A 22831-nucleotide genomic window follows, 5' to 3' on the forward strand; every position below is an offset into this window, starting at 1 on the left:
ACCTCCTAAAGTGAGTAGCAGACTAAGCCAGGAGACATCCCAGGCCTATGAGAGTCACTGGAGCCCTTGGGAGGAAACCCTCTTCTTTCATAATTCCAGGTAGTGCCAGTTTAGGATTTAAGTCATTGGGGAGCTAGAGGACCTTTACCAAAGTTTGGAATTCAGAAGACCGATATGTTCGAGTTACCCCGCGTCCCAGATTATGTCCGTTAAATCTCTGTTGGAAGTCTGACATCTATAGCAGCTGAGTGCTGAGACTGTACCCATGGTTCCGAAGTGCTCCATCGTAAAGTACACTCGGTACATACAATTGAATTAAATGGGGCACTGAAGAGATAGCTAGTTTTTAACCATCATTTTTGCATCCCTCCAATCTCAGTTATGCAAGAGGCTCAAGTTCACAGTCCATCTGGCACCGTCTTGATTCTCTGTATGAATGTACGTGGTGCCTTCTTGCTACTGTGTGCCATTGTATGAAGCACTATCTTTGTTCTGTGTGCAAATGTCTTGAGGCTGATCAAACTTCACTCCTGAGAGGCTAACATGTCTGCTACTGAGTCTCGGTTTCATCGAGTGTGGCTCCTGATAATTTGTGCAGATGTGGGTCTGTGTTTCGATGGTCAAGATTGAACATGCATGGTGTCCATAGAGGATGCGACGGTTGCACTGCTGTTATCTTGTGATGTCCAGATCTGAGCATACATGATCTCCATACAAGGTGTGGTGGTTGTGTGGCATATAGTGGTACCCTGAGACTGTGCTGGTGCTATCTTTTGTACAGATAGTACACACGTGGTCTCCTAAGACGAATACTGTCTTGTGTACAAGGTGCCCTAGATAGTACATACGTGGTCTGCTGAGATGATGACACTGGTCCTGTCTTGTGTACAGGTGCCCCAGATAGTACATACGTGGTCTCCTGAGACGATGACACTGTCTTTTGCACAGGTGCTCCAACACTATAGCAGCAACATTAATGCCACAATTCCAATCGCACAGCCAATCCACAATTAATACAAAACTCCTCTTAGTGTATGAATCCAGATGTATTCCTTGTTCTCCAAAATTCATCAGGCTTTTCTCTACTATTCAAGTTAAAGCTGTCCGTCATTCCAATTTTTTTCAAATGTTGTAATTATGCCAGTCCAGACCTTTCACTACATCAAGTGGGCAACTCAATTCATGTTAGGCAGCTAAATTGTCTTAATGTCCCAATGCATTTCGGGCTTTTTAGCGCTCTTCGTCCGGGATAGCTGTTAAATAGGAATTAAAACCTCTGTTAGTCTTACATATCAGAAAACTATGCTATGTTTACACAAATGCATACAATAGTACAATCATATTACAATGCCATTTTATAAATAAAGTGACTACAACTCTTTTAACTTGAATGTGCCTGCAACACATGCTGACCACCACCCAACACAAAACCAATATCCATGCACTCATTGTGCTGCACCCTAATAGAGTATTCACTGAACGCGGTAACCTCCCCTACTTCCATCCACGATTGCATACCTGCCTATATGACTCGTTACTAAGCGAATGCCCCCCTGTCCAATGTTTATAGTGTTAACTGTCCCCTCTGTGTATATGGTTCCTCCCGCCCAATTTGAATGTCATTACCAACTCTCGAATGCGTATCCGATACCCTGATCACATCAACTCACAGCTTAATGCTGTAACTTATCCCCAAATCGTTCCCAAACACATACCTGCTCTTCACCCATTATTAATCCAAACACCTCCTTTCCTCGTGGCTGTTCCACTAGGCACTTAATCGAGCACCTGACTCATCCCCAAGCTCCAAATTTAAGCTCTTCCCAACGAGTGTGCTCCGCCGATCACTTGATCCTAATTACCTTCGCCTTCCCTCTGTTTGCACCACATATCCTACTATACCTTGTATGTGACTCCTAACTCCACCCTCATCATCCCTGTTCAAAACTCTTCCCTCGACGTGGCACAATCCTGTAACTATATGCTAATTGCCTGCAACGCAGTTACCCCAGTGATGTGTGACCCCCTGTCCCTTATACCAAAACGTATACTCTCCACTGACACTGAATTTTGTTAATATCATCTGACACAAAAATAACATAACATTTTTTTTTAACCAAATCCATCTTGTGTTCCTATTAATAATTTCATTCGAAATAAACAATCTTATTTGTAAAAAAAACAATTGTCCACAAAATATATGCATTTAGCTCCATGGTTTCATTAGAACCCAGACTCCAGAGGGCAATCCACAAATAGCTCTACATTTCCTTTTCATGAATTATAACAGCCTCGTTCATGATGATGTTACTTGTTAAGTTCTATTTTGGTTTTTCACTCCTTTTGTCGGGTGCAACAACTGCCGGAGAGACAAAAAAATAGTACATATGTGGCCTCCTGAGACGATGACACTGGTCCTGTCTTTTGTAAAAGTGCCCCAGATAGTACATACGTGATCCCCTGAGACGATGACACTGGTGCTGTCTTGTGTACAGGTGCCCTAAATAGTACCAGGGTCATCTCCTCAGGGGACCATGTATGTACTATCTGGTGTACAGGTGCCCCAGATAGTACATACATGGTCCCCTGAGAAGATGACACTGGTACTATCTGTTGTACAGGTGCCCCAGATAGTACATACATGGTCCCCTGAGAAGATGACACTGGTACTATCTGGTGTACCAGTGCCCCAGATAGTACCAGTGTCATCTTCTCAGGGGACCATGTATGTACTATCTGTTGTATAGGTGCCTCAGATAGTACATACATGGTCCCCTGAGAAGATGATACTAGTATTTTCTGGGGCACCTGTACAACAGATAGTACCAGTGTCATCTTCTCAGGAGACCATGTATGTACTATCTGGGGCACCTGTACAACAGATAGTACCAGTGTCATCTTCTCAAGGGACCATGTATGTACTATCTGGGGCACTTGTACACCAGATAGTACCAGCGTCGTCTCAGGAGACGACACTGGTACTATCTGTTGTACAGGTTCCCCAGATAGTACATACGTGGTCTCCTGAGACGACACAGGTACTATCTGGTGTACCAGTGCCCCAGATAGTACCAGTGTCATCTTCTCAGGGGACAATGTATGTACTATCTGGGGCACCTGTACAACAGATAGTACCAGTGTCATCTTCTCAGGGGACCATGTATGTACTATCTGGTGTACAGGTGCCCCAGATAGTACATACATGGTCTCCTGAGACAATGACACTGTTCCTGTCTTGCGTGCAGGTGCCTGAGATAGTACATACATGGTCTCCTGAGACTCTGACACTGGTGCTGTGCAGGTTTGTATCTAGGTGGACATGAGTGAACATAGCAGTGTCAGATGCCTGCCTTTGACCACGTGTGGTCTCCTGAGATGGCAGTAGGGTCGGTTTGTGTGATGATGTCCATGTCTGAACATACATGTCCTTCTAGATGTTGCTCTGCTGTGGCTCTTTCTGGCAGATGCCCACTGCTGATCACAAGTAATCTCCTGAGCAGATGACACGCGTGTGCTTCTCTGTGTGTAAGACGTTCCTCTGGAGAGCGTTATCACTTGCATTTCACAGTATGATGACTCGCTTTGTTCTTCAAATTTCAGATATTGGAGGAGAAAATTGTAACAGCCTACAAGAAATTCAAAAAGGTAACTTCCGTTATTCTTTGCGTGACTGGGGTGGGTACTCCCCCCCCCCCCCCTCCCCCCCCCCACCCCGCCTATTTACTAAACATAAGATGTTTCTTCGTATTCAGCACCTCTGAGTGACGGGAATGGAAACCCTTCCTGGGGGGAGGAGCTGGTTGCACTTGCAGGGTTCTCTGCCCGACTTTTGATTATTAGGCAAATATGAATTAAGAGGTTAGTGAAATGTCAGATTCACAACCGGAGAATCAAGGAACATATTTGTGTACATATCTAGCGCTGTGTGGGCAGAGCCAGTGCAAAGTTCTTCGTAATGCTGGCGTATTGGCTCGTCATCAGAGGCAGATTGACACACCTGTGTTACATTTGTTGAACCTCTCGGGCACTGTGAATAAGCGGCGGTCGGAGCACAGTCAGTTGCATGTCAGGAGGTGGAGAGCAAAACAGCGGTCTCTAAAATGTAGGGCAATGAAATTAGCTCAATTAAAAAGTTTGTTTCATTTATATTTCAAAAAATGGTAAAACAAAAACGGCTACGAAAGCATTGATATTCGCATTTAGCCAAAACTAACTTAAGGACAGTAATTGATAGTGTAAGTAATTTTCAAGTGAACATCACAAGTAGCTTTCCCCGGTTTGTTTCTTAAATTATGAGGTAATCATTCCGTAGCATATGTTATCAACTTTAGAATAATGAGAGTCGGGCTTGGCCCTCTCAGATTTGAAAGTTGTGCCCCCACAGGCTGCACACACACACACACCTCTGCAGACGGGAGCCTGAAAGAGGGGCATTGATGTAGGAAAGGCCTGCTTTCTACATATAGCCTGCCCAGCTTCAGGGGCGATGACATGCCTGTATTTGCAGATACTCCTATCTTTAAGTCACACCATACGGTCTGGAATGGAAAACACATGCTAGAGCCAATCACACCAAACGCACAGTGCTCACAAGAGTTATTGTCTCACGAGGTGCTGTGGGCGACTGGAAATGAATCGATGCAAGCCCAATGTGAGCAGACGCCTGTTCTGATCTGCATTGCAGTGCAGTGTAGTGCAGGAGACGGTCCCGATGTATTAGACCAATGTTGTTTGATGCGTTAAAGGGGTTCTGATGCCAGCGTAATCCAAAGATATGAATGCCCTCTTCCCATTTGAATTGATCACTAATAAAGAATACTAATAACTTGGTTCAATGTTGTGCTTCATTCCAGCATGCTTTCAATTTCTAAGCACTATAAATAACAGGTGTTAATTTTACTTGATGTAACAGTACTTACTTTATCCATCTCAGATGGATGAAAGGATGAGTTGTACAAAAGGGGGTGGTGATGGACGGAGCATCTGAATCAATCAAATACTCACCCAGTCAAAAGATCTGGGTTTAATCCATCACCGTTCTTTAGCCCACACTGCCACCCCAGTTTAAACATGGCTATATGCAAATCAGTCTGACCCTGTGCCTCATGGGAACAGTCCAGCCCGAACTGCCAAGCCATGTCTTACCTGGACCGGAAACAAGCTTCCGAGGACCGGTTTCTGGCATTACAGCCGTCTTCAGCCCGGCTTGCTTGAATCCAGTGGCAAAGTGAGCAAGGGACTCACGTCTGAGCATACCCTGCCACACTTATGGCGGCCAAAAGCGATACAAAAGGGGGTGGTGATGGACGGAGCATCTGAATCAATCAAACACTCACACCCAGTCAAAAGATCTGGGTTTAATCCATCACCGTTTTTTAGCCCACTCTGCCACCCCAGTTCAGACATGGCTATATGCAAATCAGTCTGACCCTGTGCAGCATGCTTTCAATTTCTAAGCACTATAAATAACAGGTGTTAATTTTACTTGATGTAACGGTACTTACTTTATCCACCTCAGATGGATCAACGGATGAGTTGGCCATGTCGGGATTCTAACTTGTCACCAGATAGTGCTTCACTTACTGAGCCATCCTCCGGGTGTTATCTGGAATTGTGTACAATTATAATGTTTAATAAGCAGGGCGATTGGTAATATGCCATTCAACAGGCACAACATGTTAGCCTAGTTATGGATTTCCTGCATAATTAATTTCTAACTCGAAGGATGAAAAGTTACTAATAATAAAAAAAAGAGCGCCAAAATCGTTCTGTGCAATGGCAGACACTTTGCAACAGTTCATTGTTAACCTTTCTGAAGCTGCTTTCTGTCTGTATTCAGATGTTGAACTGGTAGTACTGACGTACAATGTTATCTGGGCAGGTTTAGTAGGTGTTGAAATATCAAAAAAACAAAGCAATACTTTCACAGATTGTTACATTATACAGCATACATTTTGTCAACGCTGCCACATTTTGCCTGTCATTGCCACGTATTTCCAGTAACCCTAATAATAAGACTCCTTAAAACAAACGAGGGAAGATTCTGGTAGAGAAAATTACATTGTTGTTACATTTATTAAACTCATTAGCGTTTTCATGCTTATCGCCAATGAATAGCCACATGTAATAATACCCTTGCCATTTTTAATCTTACGCATCCCAGCCGTGCTCACATAGTTCTGGGCCTGAATGCGTTCATATGGACAGAGCAGTGTTACCCAGGCCTATGGGTAAATTTATCAGTTTTCAGTCCTATGGGGAAAAGTCGTGCATTACAGCAGCACTGTGGACTCCTCAAAATCGGACCCTCCGTTTTGGTTGTCACGTTTCTGGAAGACGTGGTTAGTCGTGGCAATTTGTTAAAAACAGAGAAGACCATCAATTGGACAAATTCCAGATCTATTTTAGAACTTGGAGGTGAGAACTGAAGAGTACAGTCCTGGGCGAGAGGCCCGCGGAATAGTAAGTCTGATCATTTCAGAATATTACAAAAAATATCAGCCGCGGGTGGCACCACACACAGGAGTGTTCAGTGATGCATGCTAGTGGGGCGTTGGTTGTGTTATATTTCGGTAGACATTGTGTGGGCATTGGTGGGCTTCACAGTCCTCGGTTGGAAAGCGTCTTTACAAAGGTGCGTTTCTTGCAAACTGAAGTGTGGTTTTGGCGGGATGTGCGGTCTGTGGCGCGAATGGTATGGCCTACAGCGACATTGCAGTCAGTACTGGTCACTACAGAAGAGCAGACCGGGCCCACGGATGGATGTAGATGGTCTGAGGCCGCTGCTCATCTCACCTGCTTCCTGCAGGGAGTGACCTTTCTGTCCCACCCCCGGCGCCTCCCGCGCGCGGCGCTCTGCAGGTAGAGCGCGCCCTAATCCCCCGCTGCGAGCTCCCACCTGCCGGCGGCTCGGCTTACAGGCGCATTACCGGCCGGCGCCGGCCTCGGCCTGCACTCCACATGACCCGGGGTGCTAAAGCCGCAGCTGTCGCTCCCGTTCAGCTAAGTGGCATCAGCGGCGCAGGGCTCACACAAACCCCGGCCACCCCTGCAGCTCAGTCAGTCACTCGAGCCCCGTGCACCAGTGTTGCAGTAAGCCCAGTTTTACACGCAGTAAATCTGTGGAGTGGCTTCTGGCGGCAGGTTTTACCGTACGAGTGCTCGTGGACACTGCAGCAGGTGCCTCCGCCTACACAGAGGTGACATAATCCCGCGTTGTTATTTGAGCCTTTTATGTTCATGTTTAGATTCAGCTGGGACTCCGGATCTGGTCTTGCACACTGGATAAGCACCTCTCGCCTGGAAGGCGTCGAACAGGCTGGGTTTAGGTTTACCTTCTCCTAGCCGGGCCTCAGTCGCTCACTGGGAAGGGCGCATGCTCTCTGCGAACAGGTCAAGTCCCCTTTTTGGGACCCAGTTTAATGCGCCAGAAGGGACTCCCCCTCATGGGAATGTGATCAGTTTCCGGCCAGCCTCGAGATCAGTGGCCACTCACACCTAGACCTGTACACCTTCGATATGAACAGATATTGTTTACAAATCCTCAAGTCTTACCGCAGTGGGCTTTGAACCATGAAGTCTCTGATGAGGACAGTCCTGAGTCTGGAAGGCCCTCCCTCTGTTGCCAGGTGCATAGCAGGAGGAGGACACTATTCATACGCCATAGATCAGTTCCATATTGTTTGTTCACGGATTCTTTGTTTATTTCGGTGCTGCCCCTCCCCAGTCTGACTCTACTGCCCTGGCTTGACATGGTCTCTGAAGGTACACTGTTTCTTAGAGCCTCGGGTTTCAGACTGTCCGGCCTCAGGCAGTCCTCACCTGGACACGACCCTCCTCTTACTGCTTCTTCCCTTGACCCGTCCCCTCTTCTCTGACTTCCCACCTTGATGTTCTCAGCCGCCCCCCCCTCTCTGTGTTGGCCCTGGGCAGTCCACCCAGAGCCCCAACAATCCTGTCACACCCAGTCTGCACCTATCAGCCTGTCCCTCCTGTTTACGCCTCGTCAGCGGCGTCACTAGGGGGGTGCGGGGGGTGCGGACCGCACCGGGTGTCACCCCATCTGGGGGGTGACACCAATCCAGCAGCAGTAAATTAAGTTAGCTGCCTGGCCGCCGGCTATTTTATTAAATGAAATATAAATAATAGTGGTGAACTCAACTGCCAAGCGCACCCGCGCGCCGCGCCAAGAACCGCACCGCCGCTGTGCACCAGATTAGGTGTATGATCATGATCATGTATTCTGATCAGATCATAGTCGGTGACGATCATGCGGGCAACGGTGCGGCGCGGCCGCGGTAAAGCGGCAGCTGCCTCTGTGCTGTGTGTCAATCAATAGCGCGCCCGCGCCGCACGGCACACCTACCAATGATAATGGCCCTGGCCTGGGACAGCCCCCGCGCGGGCCGCACCTGCTGCAGTCGCGTCACGGCGGTCACGCGCCCGCCAGAGGTCGTGCATGCGCAGTGGTGCCGTGCGTGCGGCCGTGCGTCGTCGTGGGACTACTCACTGTCTGCTGGGAATAAAGAATTAATAGCGACGACATCACCGCCCAGCCCAGGCCCAGCAGAGAGACGAGAGAGCGAGGCCGAGACCACCATCATCAATCGATGTCTCTCCCCTGATGGTCACGGTAAGAGAGAGAGAAATAATGTTATTATACTGCATGAACATAACTTACTAACTATGTGGCAGTGCAGTGGCACACAAATGAAATGAACTCAACTGATCACGACACGTCATGTGATGTGAGATAATCCATATTGAACTGCGCGGTTCCCTTCCCTGACACTACAATCGATTAAGAGATGCTTATTTTTATTTACATATGCAAACACCTGTATAGAGAATTTCAGTTCATTATTCTAAATCTGCCATCGAAAATAATTGCAAAGTGCGAAGTGCCCACCAAATTTATAACACCATAATGTCCCGAAACAAATCAAACCCTGTCAAAAATCGATCAAATAATTGGAAACTGAGTTAAAGTCAGATCATTAAGATTTGGCTGGTCTCTTTTTTATAGGAAGCTCACTTTTAAAGCTAGTAGTTTGTGAAATATCAGGAATTTGCTAACCAGTCTGTACAAATAGTTTCAAACATCTACTGATTTTTTTTACTAAAGCTATTTCACTCTTGAACTGTCTTGGATTGTTCTCTACTTGTCTCTGGAGTCTGTTTGTCCCTGCCGTGGCCGCTATCATTTAAGTGATGCCATTTTTCTCGTCTCCTTAGCCAGGAGGACGCAATCAGGATTTTGCTCTTAAATCCAGTTCTGTCAATGTGGTAGCCATGCATTCCTAAATCTCTCAATAGTAGTAGGCATACTAATCAAGCATGCCGTGAAGGATGTGTGTGTGTGTTCCCATCATGCAGCGGGGGTTTCCATCTAAACATTAGACTGATCATCTTAAGGGCTCTGCTGGCTGCTATTTATGTGTGAAGGGTGGCGTTCTCAGTTTGTGGAGACGTAAATCAGCGCTCTAGAGCTTTAAAAGGTTGTGCCCTCAGATGTAACATGCAGAAAAATACCATCAAGGCTGCCTGAAGTCTGCAGTGCAGATATTCAGGAATCTTTTCTAACATGCACTGGCAAAGTCACAAGGACTCACAAGATGTATTAGATTTGTCCATTTTTTTATGGTATGGTATGGTGTTGTGTGGTATGGTCTATTATTGTATAGTATGCTACAAGCATGCACCGTGCAGGTCACAGATTTGTATTTTACGTAGGAAGCGCAGCGAGTTACTGCTTTCATTGCAGACATTCTTGAGTGAGAAGAGATAGGTCTCAGGTTACCATCCTTGTAATATACCTCCTTAATGAATTATGAACCATCTTTAAGGAATTGCATACTTAACTGCAAGGTATAAGTTTAGAAACAGTGCTTTTTGCTCAGTATTTCATTATTCGAATTTTTCACAAAAGTGTTCCTTTAGTAATAAAGACGCATTAGTAATTGCTTTTATACATTGTTATTAGTTTAATTACTCGTGTAGATAATGCATCAGCATCTGGCATTCAGACAGTGGATGTGAAGCTTTTACATTCAGGGATTGGAAAATGCAAAACCTGCCTTCAGTCATAGTTTATCTTTTAAGCACTTGTAACCTGCACACATGCCACTTTTTCCTCCTGTAACGCACCGTTTGCAACCTCATGTATTTTGTTTGTTCACAATTGTCACTTTTGGCTCTTGTAACTTAACGTTTGCTTTTGTAATTTGTTCACTTGTAATTTTCTCCTCATGTTTCATTACTGTTCCTATTGTGAAGCGCTCTGACGCCTTTGGGTAAAGTCTGTGCTATATAAAAACGCATAAATAAATAGAAGACCGGAAGACCATGTCCGGCCCCGCTCTTCCAGCCTCCTAGGCTAGTCCTGACCCAGGCGGTGCATTGTGCTTGCAGTTGCACACGGCCGGCTGCATGAATTGATTCATTGCTCAAGGCAGGGAGCAGGCCAGGCCTTTCCTTGAACTCGTCACTTCACTTGCAGTTGCAGGTGGTTCACTTCACAGTTAGTTCACTTCATACGTATACTATGAAGTGAACTGCTTTGGCTGAAATATGCCTGCTTTGCTGGTCGGTCTTTATCCTGCTGCCTTATTGTCCATCCTGGCTGTGGCCGCTTAGAAAGATGAGAGAGGGACAGAAAAAAAGAGGTAGAGGAGGAGAGGTGTAGTAAGAAAGAAGTAAGACCGTGAGAGAGGTGAAGGGAACAGTGGTAATTTTTAGGACAACACTCGGGAAATTGTTCCGACCAGCACCACTGGCCTGGGTGTCCTCTTTTGACATTTTCATGCTTTCTGGCTGGCCTGTGTGCCTTTGACTGAATGTGACGTTTCCATGCTTTCTGGCCACGGTGCCTTTGTGTGACATCTCCATGCTTCCTGGTCTGAGACCAAGAACTCATGTGTGACATTTCCATGCTTTCTGACCTGAGGACATTTCCATGGTTAATGGCCTGGGTGCTTATGTGTGACATTTCCATGCTTTCTGGCATGCTTATGTCAGGTCATCATTTACGATTTACTGTGCTTTGAAAGTTAATACAGCTAAATATGTAAAGGAAAATGTGTTGTGCACCATTTTGGTCTTTCTTATTTCCAAATGTTCTTGAGGGGAGAACTCCCCCAACCCCCCAAACACCTCTAGCAGTCGTTAAGCACAGGGAAGGGGAACCTCAGGCTCCCAGCAAAACCTCACTATGCGGCTGTAAGTCATTACCAAGCAACTCCCCAGTACCGTCCTTGACTGCCCTTCACCTCGGCCGGGGCCATTTAGTATCCTGATGCCACTCGTAGCTAAGGCCACTGCATTTATGCAGCAGAGGCGGGCCACATTATGTGGAGGGTTGACTAAATTATGCAGAAAGAAAAGGGAAATAACCTGGCGTAATGTGGCACAATTCTTGATAGGGTGGTTCTATTCTGAGTATTTTACGCACAGTATAACTGTCTGTTAGAGCGTACACATGTTAAAACTGTTAATTCATTAGAAACACTCTAACAACCAAAGACAGTAATTAACAACTGAATGATGACCAGTCCACCTCTACGGAGGGCCTTCTGCACTGAAGCACTTCTCACACGTTTTTATTAACTTTTGATTTGCTTCACCTAAAGACAGAATTTTATTTTCACTAAAATCTACAGGGTATGAAGCAGGGCCACATTACAAGAGGCTTGCAACAATTCCATGATTCCCAACTGTGGTTAAGAAATAATCAATCATTCTACTGAATTCTATATTTTCATTTGCAGTGCCACTGCCTGTCTTTATTCTTAAACCGTATTTAACATGTTTGTTAATAACGCTTAAGAAGAAAATGCAATAAGGAGCATGTTTGTTCAGCGGGTAATAATAGTCAATCCCGGCTTCCATCTTTTACAGGCTTATTACCATCGATGAAATAGGCGACACGTATAAAAACAAAAAAAATGAACAACAGCACAGGGCGACCAAGATGAAAACCTCCCAAATCATTTTCACGAACCACTCGTACTAGAGGCGACACTGACATCCTACATTTGACTGGACCCGCTGTTTGATCAGCCCACGCCCACTACACGTGCTTAAAAACACACTTTGTTTTGGATATATTATATAAATCATGCCACATGGTATACATACATCAAAGAGGCCAAGTGGATCCCAGCAAAGAAAAGAAAAAAAGAAAAAAAATGAATCCGTCTCAACGCTACGTGGATCCATGCTTCAATATGTCAAGAGACCAGATGATGGCCAGGGTAAGGCAGGTTTAGCAAAAGACACAGTTCCTCGGCCACCAATTGATAACGCTGATTCTAATGCTAGTATGCATTCTGCAGAAGAGGAAGGAGTTCAAATAGAAGAAAATGAAGCAGGAAAACCAGGAATGGAAATTCACATGGATGAATTTGAAGCAGAAGACAGTACTGAAAATGACTCTGACCATGATACTGTAAATGAGACGATGAAGGGCGAAAATTTGAATATTTTAGATGATGCTTCTTTTTGGAATATACCAGTTCCAGATCATTTGCGGGTTGAAATCATCAAAAGAGGAAGTGCTTCTTTCCAGAACAAAGATGGCCCTTTCAGAATTGCGACAAGGCAAGATCCAAAAGCAAAAGGAGATGTTCGCCAGCTATCAAAAGAGTGGTTTTACAAGGTGATGCCAAATGGCGAGAAAGTGTTGCGATCATGGATGGTTTACTCACTGGTCAGTGACAAATTATATTGTTTTTGCTGCCGACTCTTTGCCTCTAATCATGATACAGACACAACATCCAAATTTGTGACTGGATTTCAGACGTGGTGGAAACTGAGCCCGAAAGTGCATAATCATGAGAGATCTGAAGAGCACTTACATTGCCTTGAAAAATGGAAAACATTGGCAGCAGGACTTAGACTGCACAAAACAATTGACGCTGAAAGTATTGCTTTGATGGACATAGAGAAGAAAAAGTGGCGAGACATTTTGCACAGGTTGCTCGATATCACATTGTTTCTTGCCAAGCAGAATCTGGCATTCCGGGGCCACAATGAAGATGAATCTTCATTGAATAAAGGAAACTTTCTTGAAATGGTTGAGATGCTTTCTAAATATGACCCAGTGCTGAAAGAGCACCTAATGAGATTAAAGCGAAGCACATGTAAACTCAAAGCATCAGTATCTTATCTTGCACCACAAACTCAGAATGAGTTCATACATGTACTAGCAAATCATGTGAAGGAGAAGCTTGTCATGGATATAAAATCTGCCAGGTATTTTGGGATCATGTTCGATAGCACACCTGACACATCACACACTGACCAAATGTCTGAAGTGATCAGATATGTGAAAATCCAAAATAGGAAAGTTGAAGTAAGAGAAGTGTTTCTGGGATTTTTCCCTTTAAAGGGGAAAAAAGCTGTTGACCTCAGTTCTGATATCCTTAAAAATCTGGAAAGTGATGGACTCGACATTATGATGTGCCGCGCTCAAGGTTACGACAATGCTGCCACTATGGCTGGAATCCATGGGGGTGTACAAGCCATTTTGAAAAGAAAGAACAGGAAAGCTATTTTTAATGGATGTGTGGACCATTCACTTAACTTGTGCGGCCAACACTCTTTTGCTGAAAATGCTTCGTGTGTGACTTTTTTTGGAACTCTTGAGACAATGTTTTCCTTCTTTGCTGCTTCCACTCACCGATGGGATGTGTTAATGGACCACACTGGAGTCTCAGTGAAAAGACTATCAACAACACGCTGGAGTGCTCATCATTCTGCAGTAAAGGCAGTGAAAGAAAAATTCGATGAATGTGTGGCGGCAATTGAAGCTCTATGTGATCCAGAGGAAAATTTAGACACAAGAGGTACAGCCCGAGGTCTTTTGCCTGCTGTCTGCAATTTCACGTTTCTGTGCTACCTCTACTTTTGGTGTGATGTACTTGAAGAAGTTAATCTTACACAGCTGTACCTTCAGACCAAGGGCTTAACTCTTGACAAGGTAGTGAAAAGGCTAGAGACGCTAAGACTTTTCCTGCACGACGAGCAGCGCAATCATCTAGTAGAGAAGGCCATTGAACAGGCGCTTTTAAAATCAGACCAATATGGAATTTCAGTAGAGAGCAGAGTCAGGTTCAAGAAGAGGATGACAGGTGAGAAGACAAGAGATGTTGGACTAACTCTGCAAGAAGAAAACAAGAGGGCGATGCTTGAGTGTATTGATCGTTTCCATTCTGAACTCCAGATCAGATCAAGAGCCATCAATGAAGTAGCAGCCATGTTTGAGGCTGTTCAAGCTAAGAGTTTGATATCTGCCACTGAAGAAGAGTTACTGGTATCCATTCCAAAATTGACCACTTTCTATGATGAGTTATCCGAGGGAGAGCTTTTATTAGAAATACCAAGGCTGAGAAGGCACCTGAAGGCAGCAGAGATTGATCTCGGAGAAGCCAAAGACTGGTCAGTATTGGATGTTTTGAAATTCATAGCTGAATGGGACTTCCTAGAATCTCTCCCATATCTCTCATTGAGCCTACAACTATTTCTTACGATCTGTGTGTCTGTGGCTTCATGTGAGAGGAGTTTTTCAAAGCTAAAGTTTATAAAGAACTATTTGCGATCTACCATGGGACAGTCAAGGCTTTCTGATCTTGCAATATTATCAATTGAAAGTGATTTGGCGAAAGGAGTTGATTTTGATGAAGTAATTAACAAGTTTGCAGCTTTAAAGGCCAGGAAAGGAAAATTCTGATTAGTCTAGATTTAATATGACATTGTCATTTGTACTGTTGCATACTATTCTGGCAGTTGCTGATTGTGCAAACCCAATGCAGAACTGTTACAACCGTATCTCCTGTAACAGTAACATTTAAAGTTTAATGTTAAAATAAAAAAAACAGTAACATATTTTCTATGTAATTCTTAGTTCTTAACTTCTTACAATCTTTTACCTCCGACCTTGTTGAATTAAAATGTTCTTCTATGGCCTTTGTAAATATAGGAACTAAATTTACAAACGTTACTAAGGATTCTGTATGGTCCCGTTATTTGCCATCTGTGTCCACTGGCGGACTCGGAACGGAGGAGGTCCATGCGGACGGTAAGTCGTGAGGGGGGTGACACCAAGAGTTACCCGCACCGGGTGACACCAACCCTAGTGACGCCACTGCGCCTCGTCTCCTCTTGTCCTGACCTCTGGAAGGACGGACACGCTCTCTCTCCCTCTCCCTCTGTCTCTCTCTCTCTCACACTCTCACTCTCTCTCTCTCTCCCCTCCCTCTCTCTCCCCCTCCCCCTCTCTCCCTCCCTCTCTCTCCCCCTCCCTCTCTCTCCCCCTCCCTCTCTCTCCCTCTCCTACTCTCTCCCTCTCACACTCTCTCCACCTCCGAAAGAGAATCTAATGTTTTGGGTGCAAACGATCTTGGCACAGTAAAGACTGGTGGCATTTTATCAAGAACGGCGGACGGTGGGATCATGCTGCAATTTTAGGAGGTCAGGGGCACAAAGCTCCAGTGGATCCCATGCCCACCCCTGGTGGAGTTCAGCAGAGGCTGTGATGACCTCCTTCAGGGCTGGGATGTCAATGCAGTTCTTCATGCCTGCAACTAAAATGAGGGCTTCTGTCCAACCAGTCAGAATTCCTGTTGCATTCATATTATAATATATCACACCTTGCAGACAAATTTATGTAAAACTAGCAACTCTAAGTGTACCACTCGTTTATTCTCGGGGCGGCGAAGAGGGCAGAGGACTCTTGCTGGTGTGTTACAGGCACACTAAGGTAACATGTCGAGGGTTTCATGCTGTGATCCCGACACAGGATTAGCAGGTGTCAGGCGAACCAGTGCAGGCTATATGCGTTGTAAAATGAAAATATCTGTAGGAAAAATGCTAATTGCACACATCTGGACAAGATGCTCTTCCCCTTAAAGAGCTCGAGCAAAACAACTTGACTCAACAATGGGCTTTATTTTGATTTTCCGCTTTAATAGTAGCTGTAGTAAACCCATGCTTAAGTTCTTGAGAGGCTGAAACAACACTTTATTATATTTATTTATATATCCTTTATTTCGATAAAATATCATAAAAGGTACAGATAAAGATAAAACATTTTCATTTGCATTTTACATAGTCCATTGTGGGTGGCTGTTTGAGTAAAAATATCTATGGGGGGAGGGCATATTATATTTAAAAAGATAACTAATTAAAAAATGCACATAAAATCAATTTCATAAAATCAGCAAAAGTTTCCAGTTAATTTTACATATTTTTACATTTTTCCGCCCGCTTTTTTCCTAATAAAGTAAACAGCAAGCAGGTACCTACTGATACAGAAAACTATTACTTGTCGTGTATCAGTTGTTAAAATTCTTTCTGCAACTCTATACATCCTAACACCAATATTCACACAAAGGGGTTTAATCCATTTTTTCCTGGGTACCAAATATGCGGGACAAAAAAACAATATGTGTGCGTTACCCTCCTTCATGTCATCGCTACACATGACACATATATCATTGCCGTGTGAACTCCACTTAGCTGTACAACTTTTTGTCATCAATGATCCATTTCTAAACTTTAGGTATAATGTTTTTGCTAAGGGAGGGTTTACTTCGTTCAAAAAGGGCTCAAATCGAGGCTCTGTTTTAAACAAGTAAAATTCTTTAGTTAAAGACCCATTAGATAAATCACTAGTTCTCCGTTCATTCATGTAAGCCCAGAAGGAGGTTTTTAAGATCCTTTTTGAACATGAGTTAAGTGCAGATGGATTTGTCCAAAAATGGGCTAGTCCAACCCTCACTAACCATGTTCTGATATGGTCATACCATGCAATACGGCTGAAAACATCCAGATCTTTTAACTCAAATAGAGCAGCTCTATAGTGTGTCAGCTCAGGTGTAATCCATAGCCTGACCCATAACATTAGCGGTCTTAGTATGGCATGGTGGTCTGTCCGCTTCATATTTAGATCAAGAAGCATTGGTGTTATTGGAGTGTGCACTGGCAATTTTAAAAGTGCTCTATAGAAATCATTCTCTTTGACCTCAAAGGATTTTCTACAAAGAGGTCCCCACAGCTCAGCCCCATATAGGGCTGCCGATTGGGCTTTGGCCCGAAAAACTTCAAGTGCCGGTTGCACAGCTTTATTCCAGCTATCCCTATGTCTTTTTAGTATGGGACGGCTATTCTGTGTTAAAACTAACTTGCTTTTTTCTATTTGTGATTTCCACTGCATTTTGGAGTCGAAGGATACACCCAAGTATATAAAAGTTTTGACATGTTCCAACTTTTGATTTTCTAAAACCAAGTTTCCTTTGAAGGAACTATGTGGGTTTATTGCCATATACTTGGTTTTGCTGGTGTTTATCTCAAGACCTTTTATATTGCAATATGTGTGAAAGGTATTAAGCAGTGATTGTAACCCTCTCGGTGTTTGGGATATCAAGATTATTATATTAAAAAAACCCTCCAATAATATTTGATAATTAGCTGACTGGAAATATGAAACTTGTAAAATACTTTATTGCAACCTTTCAGGATATTGTTTCCTGCAAACTAGGGCGATATGTGCATCTACGATGACAAACATATGTAATTAACTGCAAAGTTTCAATAAAATGCAAAGCACATAAGATAGAGGAATGCTCTAGTGATATGTGGAATGAATGACATTTAAGAAGTAGATTTAAAAGACATGTTTCAAAGTGACAAGCGGGAAACATCGGTTATCGGTCAATAGCGCTAAGAAGCGTATGTGGAAGTGAAAGTTGCATTCTCTTAATACACGTTGTGTTATGTTAAGTTTTATGATATATACTATGTTATATAAGGTTATGTTTTGCATGGTCTACATCTCGCAATGCTACAAATGATAGAGACCAGGCCCAACAATCCACTGGCAACCAGAAGTGCTTCACTAGGAAATGTCAGGGCAGCGTGGACTCCATTTACGCGCCAGTTGATCTAAGGTGACAAAGTATGTTTATAAGAGAAGTGTCGTATTGACCTTAATTATTTTGCAGTTTGACGTCACCTCTGGAAGTATATGAATAGGATCATCTGTTTTTCAAGAGCTTCTCATTTCTTTAGCTCTATGTTGCGGGCTTGGTGTTAAGAATTTTCACTAGGCTGAAGGGCCTTTTGTTCACTTGGTTGTCTTTTCAGGGGCCGGTGTATGTGGTGTGTTTCCTTGGTATATGTATTTAAAACTATAATTCCCTTATCACAGTGCTTGGTGTAAAGTAGTCAGGCGTGCTCTTCCTCTTCCCCTCTACCCACTGCAATGTCTCCCCATTAAAAGCCATTGTTCTCCCTGATGTTTTTTTGGTCTCTGTTCACAGACCTATCCTGGATACCGGGAAGATAAGAGACGCTGCGAATATTTACACCACAAGCTCTCGCACATCAAGCAAGTGATACTGGATTATGAAGAGAAAACCAAGCCCTCGTAGGTGGAGCGGGAACCAAAGACTGTGACTCTCACTGGAACTCTTGCAAGCTGATGCTGCCACGGACTACCAGCCCAGCACATTCCAGGAAACTCATACGTGCGGGCCCGGGCGACTTGGGCCCTGCGTGACAGGCCACAGCTTTTGTAAGTAGACCCTGAAGGAACAACGGGGCTGGCCTGGAACCTGACTTCCCCTTTGTCACTTAAGACAGTATATGTCAAGGTGGCATACATTGTGGAGCCCTGGTCTTCTGGTCGCCTTGAGACTTCACCTTGACATTTGCCTAAATGTCGGCCGTGCTGTGCACAAGGCTTGGACATTTAGCACTCTACCAAATGACGCTCCACAGAGACAACCAGACACTTACGCGGGGCCATCAGTAGAATCATGAAACCCCAGAAGTGCTTGTACACATCAGTGCAATGGTGAAGGGGGTTTGGCAAGGTCTTCATTCTAATCTCAACTTTGAAATTTTTGCACCTGCCACACACCTGTGCTGGCCTGATAAAAATCAAAGATACCTTTGGAAAGTACGAGGGAACTACACAGAATTTGACCTTTTTTCATCAGACATTCCTACCACCTTTTACACATTGGGACACAGGTCACCTCTGGTGTAGGCTCAGACAGTGGAGGGCAGATTATTTCTGCGGGACAGAAAGCAGAAGATAGTCATAGGGGTCCACATATCCTAGGACTAGTTCTCATGTCGGATGCCAGAAAGGGATTCTCTTCACTTAAATGTGCCTGAAGGAGGCGATGAGTGTTTCAAGTGTGCTTTGAAACAACATACTGACAATACACAGCTCTAGCTTTGGGTTGCATTTAGAAAAAAACAGAGGAGTGTAGTAAACTAAACAGGTACTTTAAAAGCCTCAAGACCGAGCTGGATTAGAGTCTGTGAAAAATAAAAGCAGCAATGACCACCACACAAATACTGTGGAAATACAGTAGCTTTATCACCAGTTAGGGATAACCTCATCAGTGCAACCAACTGCTACCATGTAGAAGGCCTTGGTATGATTTTTAGATGATGCTCCAGCTATGAAGCTCTTCAGATTAGGTCAATGAGCCTAAGCAAAATGCTTGAACTAAAGTGATGTTACTAATGGAACCAGTAATCTGTAAACAACTGTTATACGTAGAACAGTGCAGATAAAACACAATGATCCAGCACTCCACAATAGAAAATCAATGAGCAAGTATAGCAGTAATTAGAATCCATTCAGCAGGTCTTTTTATAAATGTTCTTTATTCATATTCTTCACACGACGTGTGAAGAATATGAATTATTCAGTCAAGGAGACAGATGCTTCTTGATACAAGCTTCCTGACTCCATAACCTCCTCTTGACATTCTTGCGTGACCTGAACTTACTTAAAAAGCCTTAAAAACACAATCTACAACAGTCAATTACCCCACTTTCCAGGAGTGTTGATATGTTTCACCGTATTAAATATTCTTAATGTAGCATTACAACTGAAAAATATGGAACACAGTCCAAAGAAGCGGCAAAGCATTCCATACAACCTCTAAATAGACAAATCAGGATGATATTCAAGAGAAGGCATGGCTCTTCAGTTGGGCATCCGAATCAGACAGCCGTGCTAGCACGCAGTATTGAAGCGATGTACACATGAACAAACCATATGAGTACACTCAAATGGGAAAAGTACCAAAGAGTTGCGAATACTCAGAAGGCCGTCCCGCAGTCCAACATGTCTGAAAGTAGCTTTATCGCATACTTGAAGAAGATGGAGGTTGGCCCAAAATATATCTTTTTTTTATACACTTAGGGGCCGATTATGATCGCGGACGGACTTGCGTCCATCCGCGATCATCGAGGAGGAGGGGACGTCCGCATGGGCTGCGGAGTCCCCTCCTGTGTGATTAGGATGTGACCGCCACCCTGGCGGTCACATCCTCTATTTTTAACATTGCAGCGGGTGCAGCTTCAAGCTGCACCCGCGGCAATGTTAAAAATGCACGCATGGCATTTGCATGCAGAAAGAGGCAGGCACCGCGCGGTGCCTGCCGCTTTCTGCATGCAAATGCAGGGGGGTACCATAGGTACCCCCCATGTGCACCTCCCACCCCCCCTTCACCTAGGGGGGCCCGCAACGGGCCCCCTAGGTGAAGATCCGTATGCTTTTCCACGGCGGAAAACCCGCCGCGGAAAAGCACTTTTAAAAGCCCATCCTGATATGGCGGACGGTGTCTGAGAGACACCGTCACCATATCAGAGCTTTTCCGCCGCGGTGGAAAAGCTGCGGACGGAAACCAGGACCCACCAGCCATCCTAATGTGGCGGTGGGTCCTTGGTCAGTCCGCTGCGGTTTTTCCGCATCCTCTGGGCCGGCGGTGGCTTCCGCCGGCCCCGAGGATGCGGAAAACCCGCAATCATAATCAGCCCCTTAATGTCGTCATATGTTTATGTCGAGATTGAGTGCCTTGCATAGGCTTGCCAGACATTCCCAGTGCGGACTATAAAGCTGAAAATCTACATTGTGTTGTCCAAATTCACTGCTTTAATATAAGTTGCATTTAGCAGTAGACTGGACCAATCACACACATTGACCTCAGGAAAGCAGAGCTAAGTCAGGGCAACCACACAAAAATACCAATGGAAAGCAGAATACGAATATAAAAAATATCCAAGTGGAAACTTCTCAACTATGACAAGTAATGGAACTCTCACTAAAATTGTATTTATTTGTTCTTTTTTTTTATTTAAAGAAAAGTGGGGAAAAACAGTATTTTACAAATATTAAGTCCAGCAGAAACAAAAGAGAGCAATGTTTCCAGGTACGAAAGAAGAATGAAATCCTGCAGAATGTGAATTGTGCAAAAACTAGGATTTCTTTTTCTTGTTGCCCTTTTGTAGCGTAGTGAACTTGTATTTTAGAATATTAGAAATACCAGTTTTGTAGGGACCATTCCCTGTGGTGATTAGTGACATGAACTACAAAACACATTGAACTAGTTGTGTACTGAGAAGCACACCAGAATACATGAAGCACGAAAGCTATCTTTTGTCATCTCGGAAGATGCTTCGTTCATACACCTGGTTATTCACAAACAAGGGTTTCTAAACATTAGGTGTGTACATATGCAGCTCGAAGAGTCTGCGTTAGTTATGGTTCAGCGTATGCATAGAATGAACTGGAAAATATATGTAACTGGGAAGAGATGGTTCACTTGTAAGAATAATTCCAAGAATCTCACACATTCCCTGGAAAAAACTCAAAATGAAGAAATTTTATTTTTATAAGAAAAAACAAACACTGGAATTTGCTAGTTATGGTTAGCTGCGTGACCATAAGCCCGAGTGTAACAAACCTTCTTTAACGCAGTGCAGGTTATGCATGAGACAATACTCCTACTGACACCAGGAACAGTTGTGGCCCAGTTTTTATATTAAAGAGCAGAGTGAGTTGCTCTCCTAAGCGTCTGCTCAAAGAATTTAATTGAACAAAGTTCTACAGAGTTGCAGGGATATGCTAAATTCTGCCCAGTGTATGAATCCAACAAACTCTAATATTTCCAAGGGGTGGGGACGTCCCAAGTCCCACTTACCATCTTTTAAATTGGTCAAGTCACCTTTATTTTGGTGCTAAGTGTAAAGGCTCATTACAGTTCCTAGATGGAAGCTCATGCAAATTTGCGGGACACTTAATAATTTTATGCACATTTACATGTGCGTCATTCATGAGTGTACGAGAGGCGTAACTCATGACGAGCTGAGCTCGTCATGAGCATAGAAGGGGTTGAGGCACACAGTATGCAGGCCATGTTGGGCATGGCTTGCGGCGACACCCTGCGGGCTCTGGCCACAGCCGGCAGAAGGTCTTCTCCTGTGCCCAGTTCTTAGTGGTGCACTCCTCACATTTCCTGGCCTGGGAAACTAGACATGACTTTTTAATTTTTTGCTCTGAAGACCCGAACTACTGTCTCTAGACGTGTATATTTTGTTTCAGTTCGGACACATTTTAAAGACACTATGTACGTGGGAATATAGCCAAAGATGTAGTTTTTTAACCAAAATGTGTCATAAACATCCCTTCTAGGACATTAGTCAGAGGATGTTGGGGTTAACTCCTCTGGTGGGATACCACAATTCCCCAAGAGGTGGGTTATGCTTACCATGCCTCTGCGTTCCCACAGATTTTGATTCCCATACTGAGGTTATTGAAAGAAAGACCCAATTTTCACGCCTCAAAACGGTGGCAGAGCAAAAATGTTCAGCTCCTAACAGCTAATCAGAGGGCCACCACAGATTCCAGTTTGTTTGTGAACCCAACTGGCAACATCTCCTTAGTTTGAACTGCACATTCGGAGTTCTATAGAAGGGAGAACATGGAGTACCATACTGCTTGTCGAATATTATTCAAATAAAAGAAAGT

General features: G+C 44.1%; 1 protein-coding gene across 1 annotated transcript in view; it reads left to right on the plus strand.

Moving 5' to 3' along the window:
• The window catches only part of ELL3 (elongation factor for RNA polymerase II 3), a 259380-nt gene extending 239531 nt beyond the window's left edge, over nucleotides 1-19849 (plus strand). Inside the window, exons 11-12 of the mRNA XM_086958187.1 lie at nucleotides 3601-3645; nucleotides 18318-19849. Of these exons, the coding sequence (XP_086814313.1) occupies nucleotides 3601-3645; nucleotides 18318-18428 (156 nt within the window). The 3' untranslated portion in view covers nucleotides 18429-19849. The remainder of the gene's footprint in view (nucleotides 1-3600; nucleotides 3646-18317) is intronic.
• Nucleotides 19850-22831: the final 2982 nt, after the last annotated feature.

This window comes from Lissotriton vulgaris, chromosome 2_1 (assembly GCF_964263255.1).
Source record: "Lissotriton vulgaris chromosome 2_1, aLisVul1.2, whole genome shotgun sequence".
In the NCBI taxonomy this organism is placed as follows: domain Eukaryota; kingdom Metazoa; phylum Chordata; class Amphibia; order Caudata; family Salamandridae; genus Lissotriton; species Lissotriton vulgaris.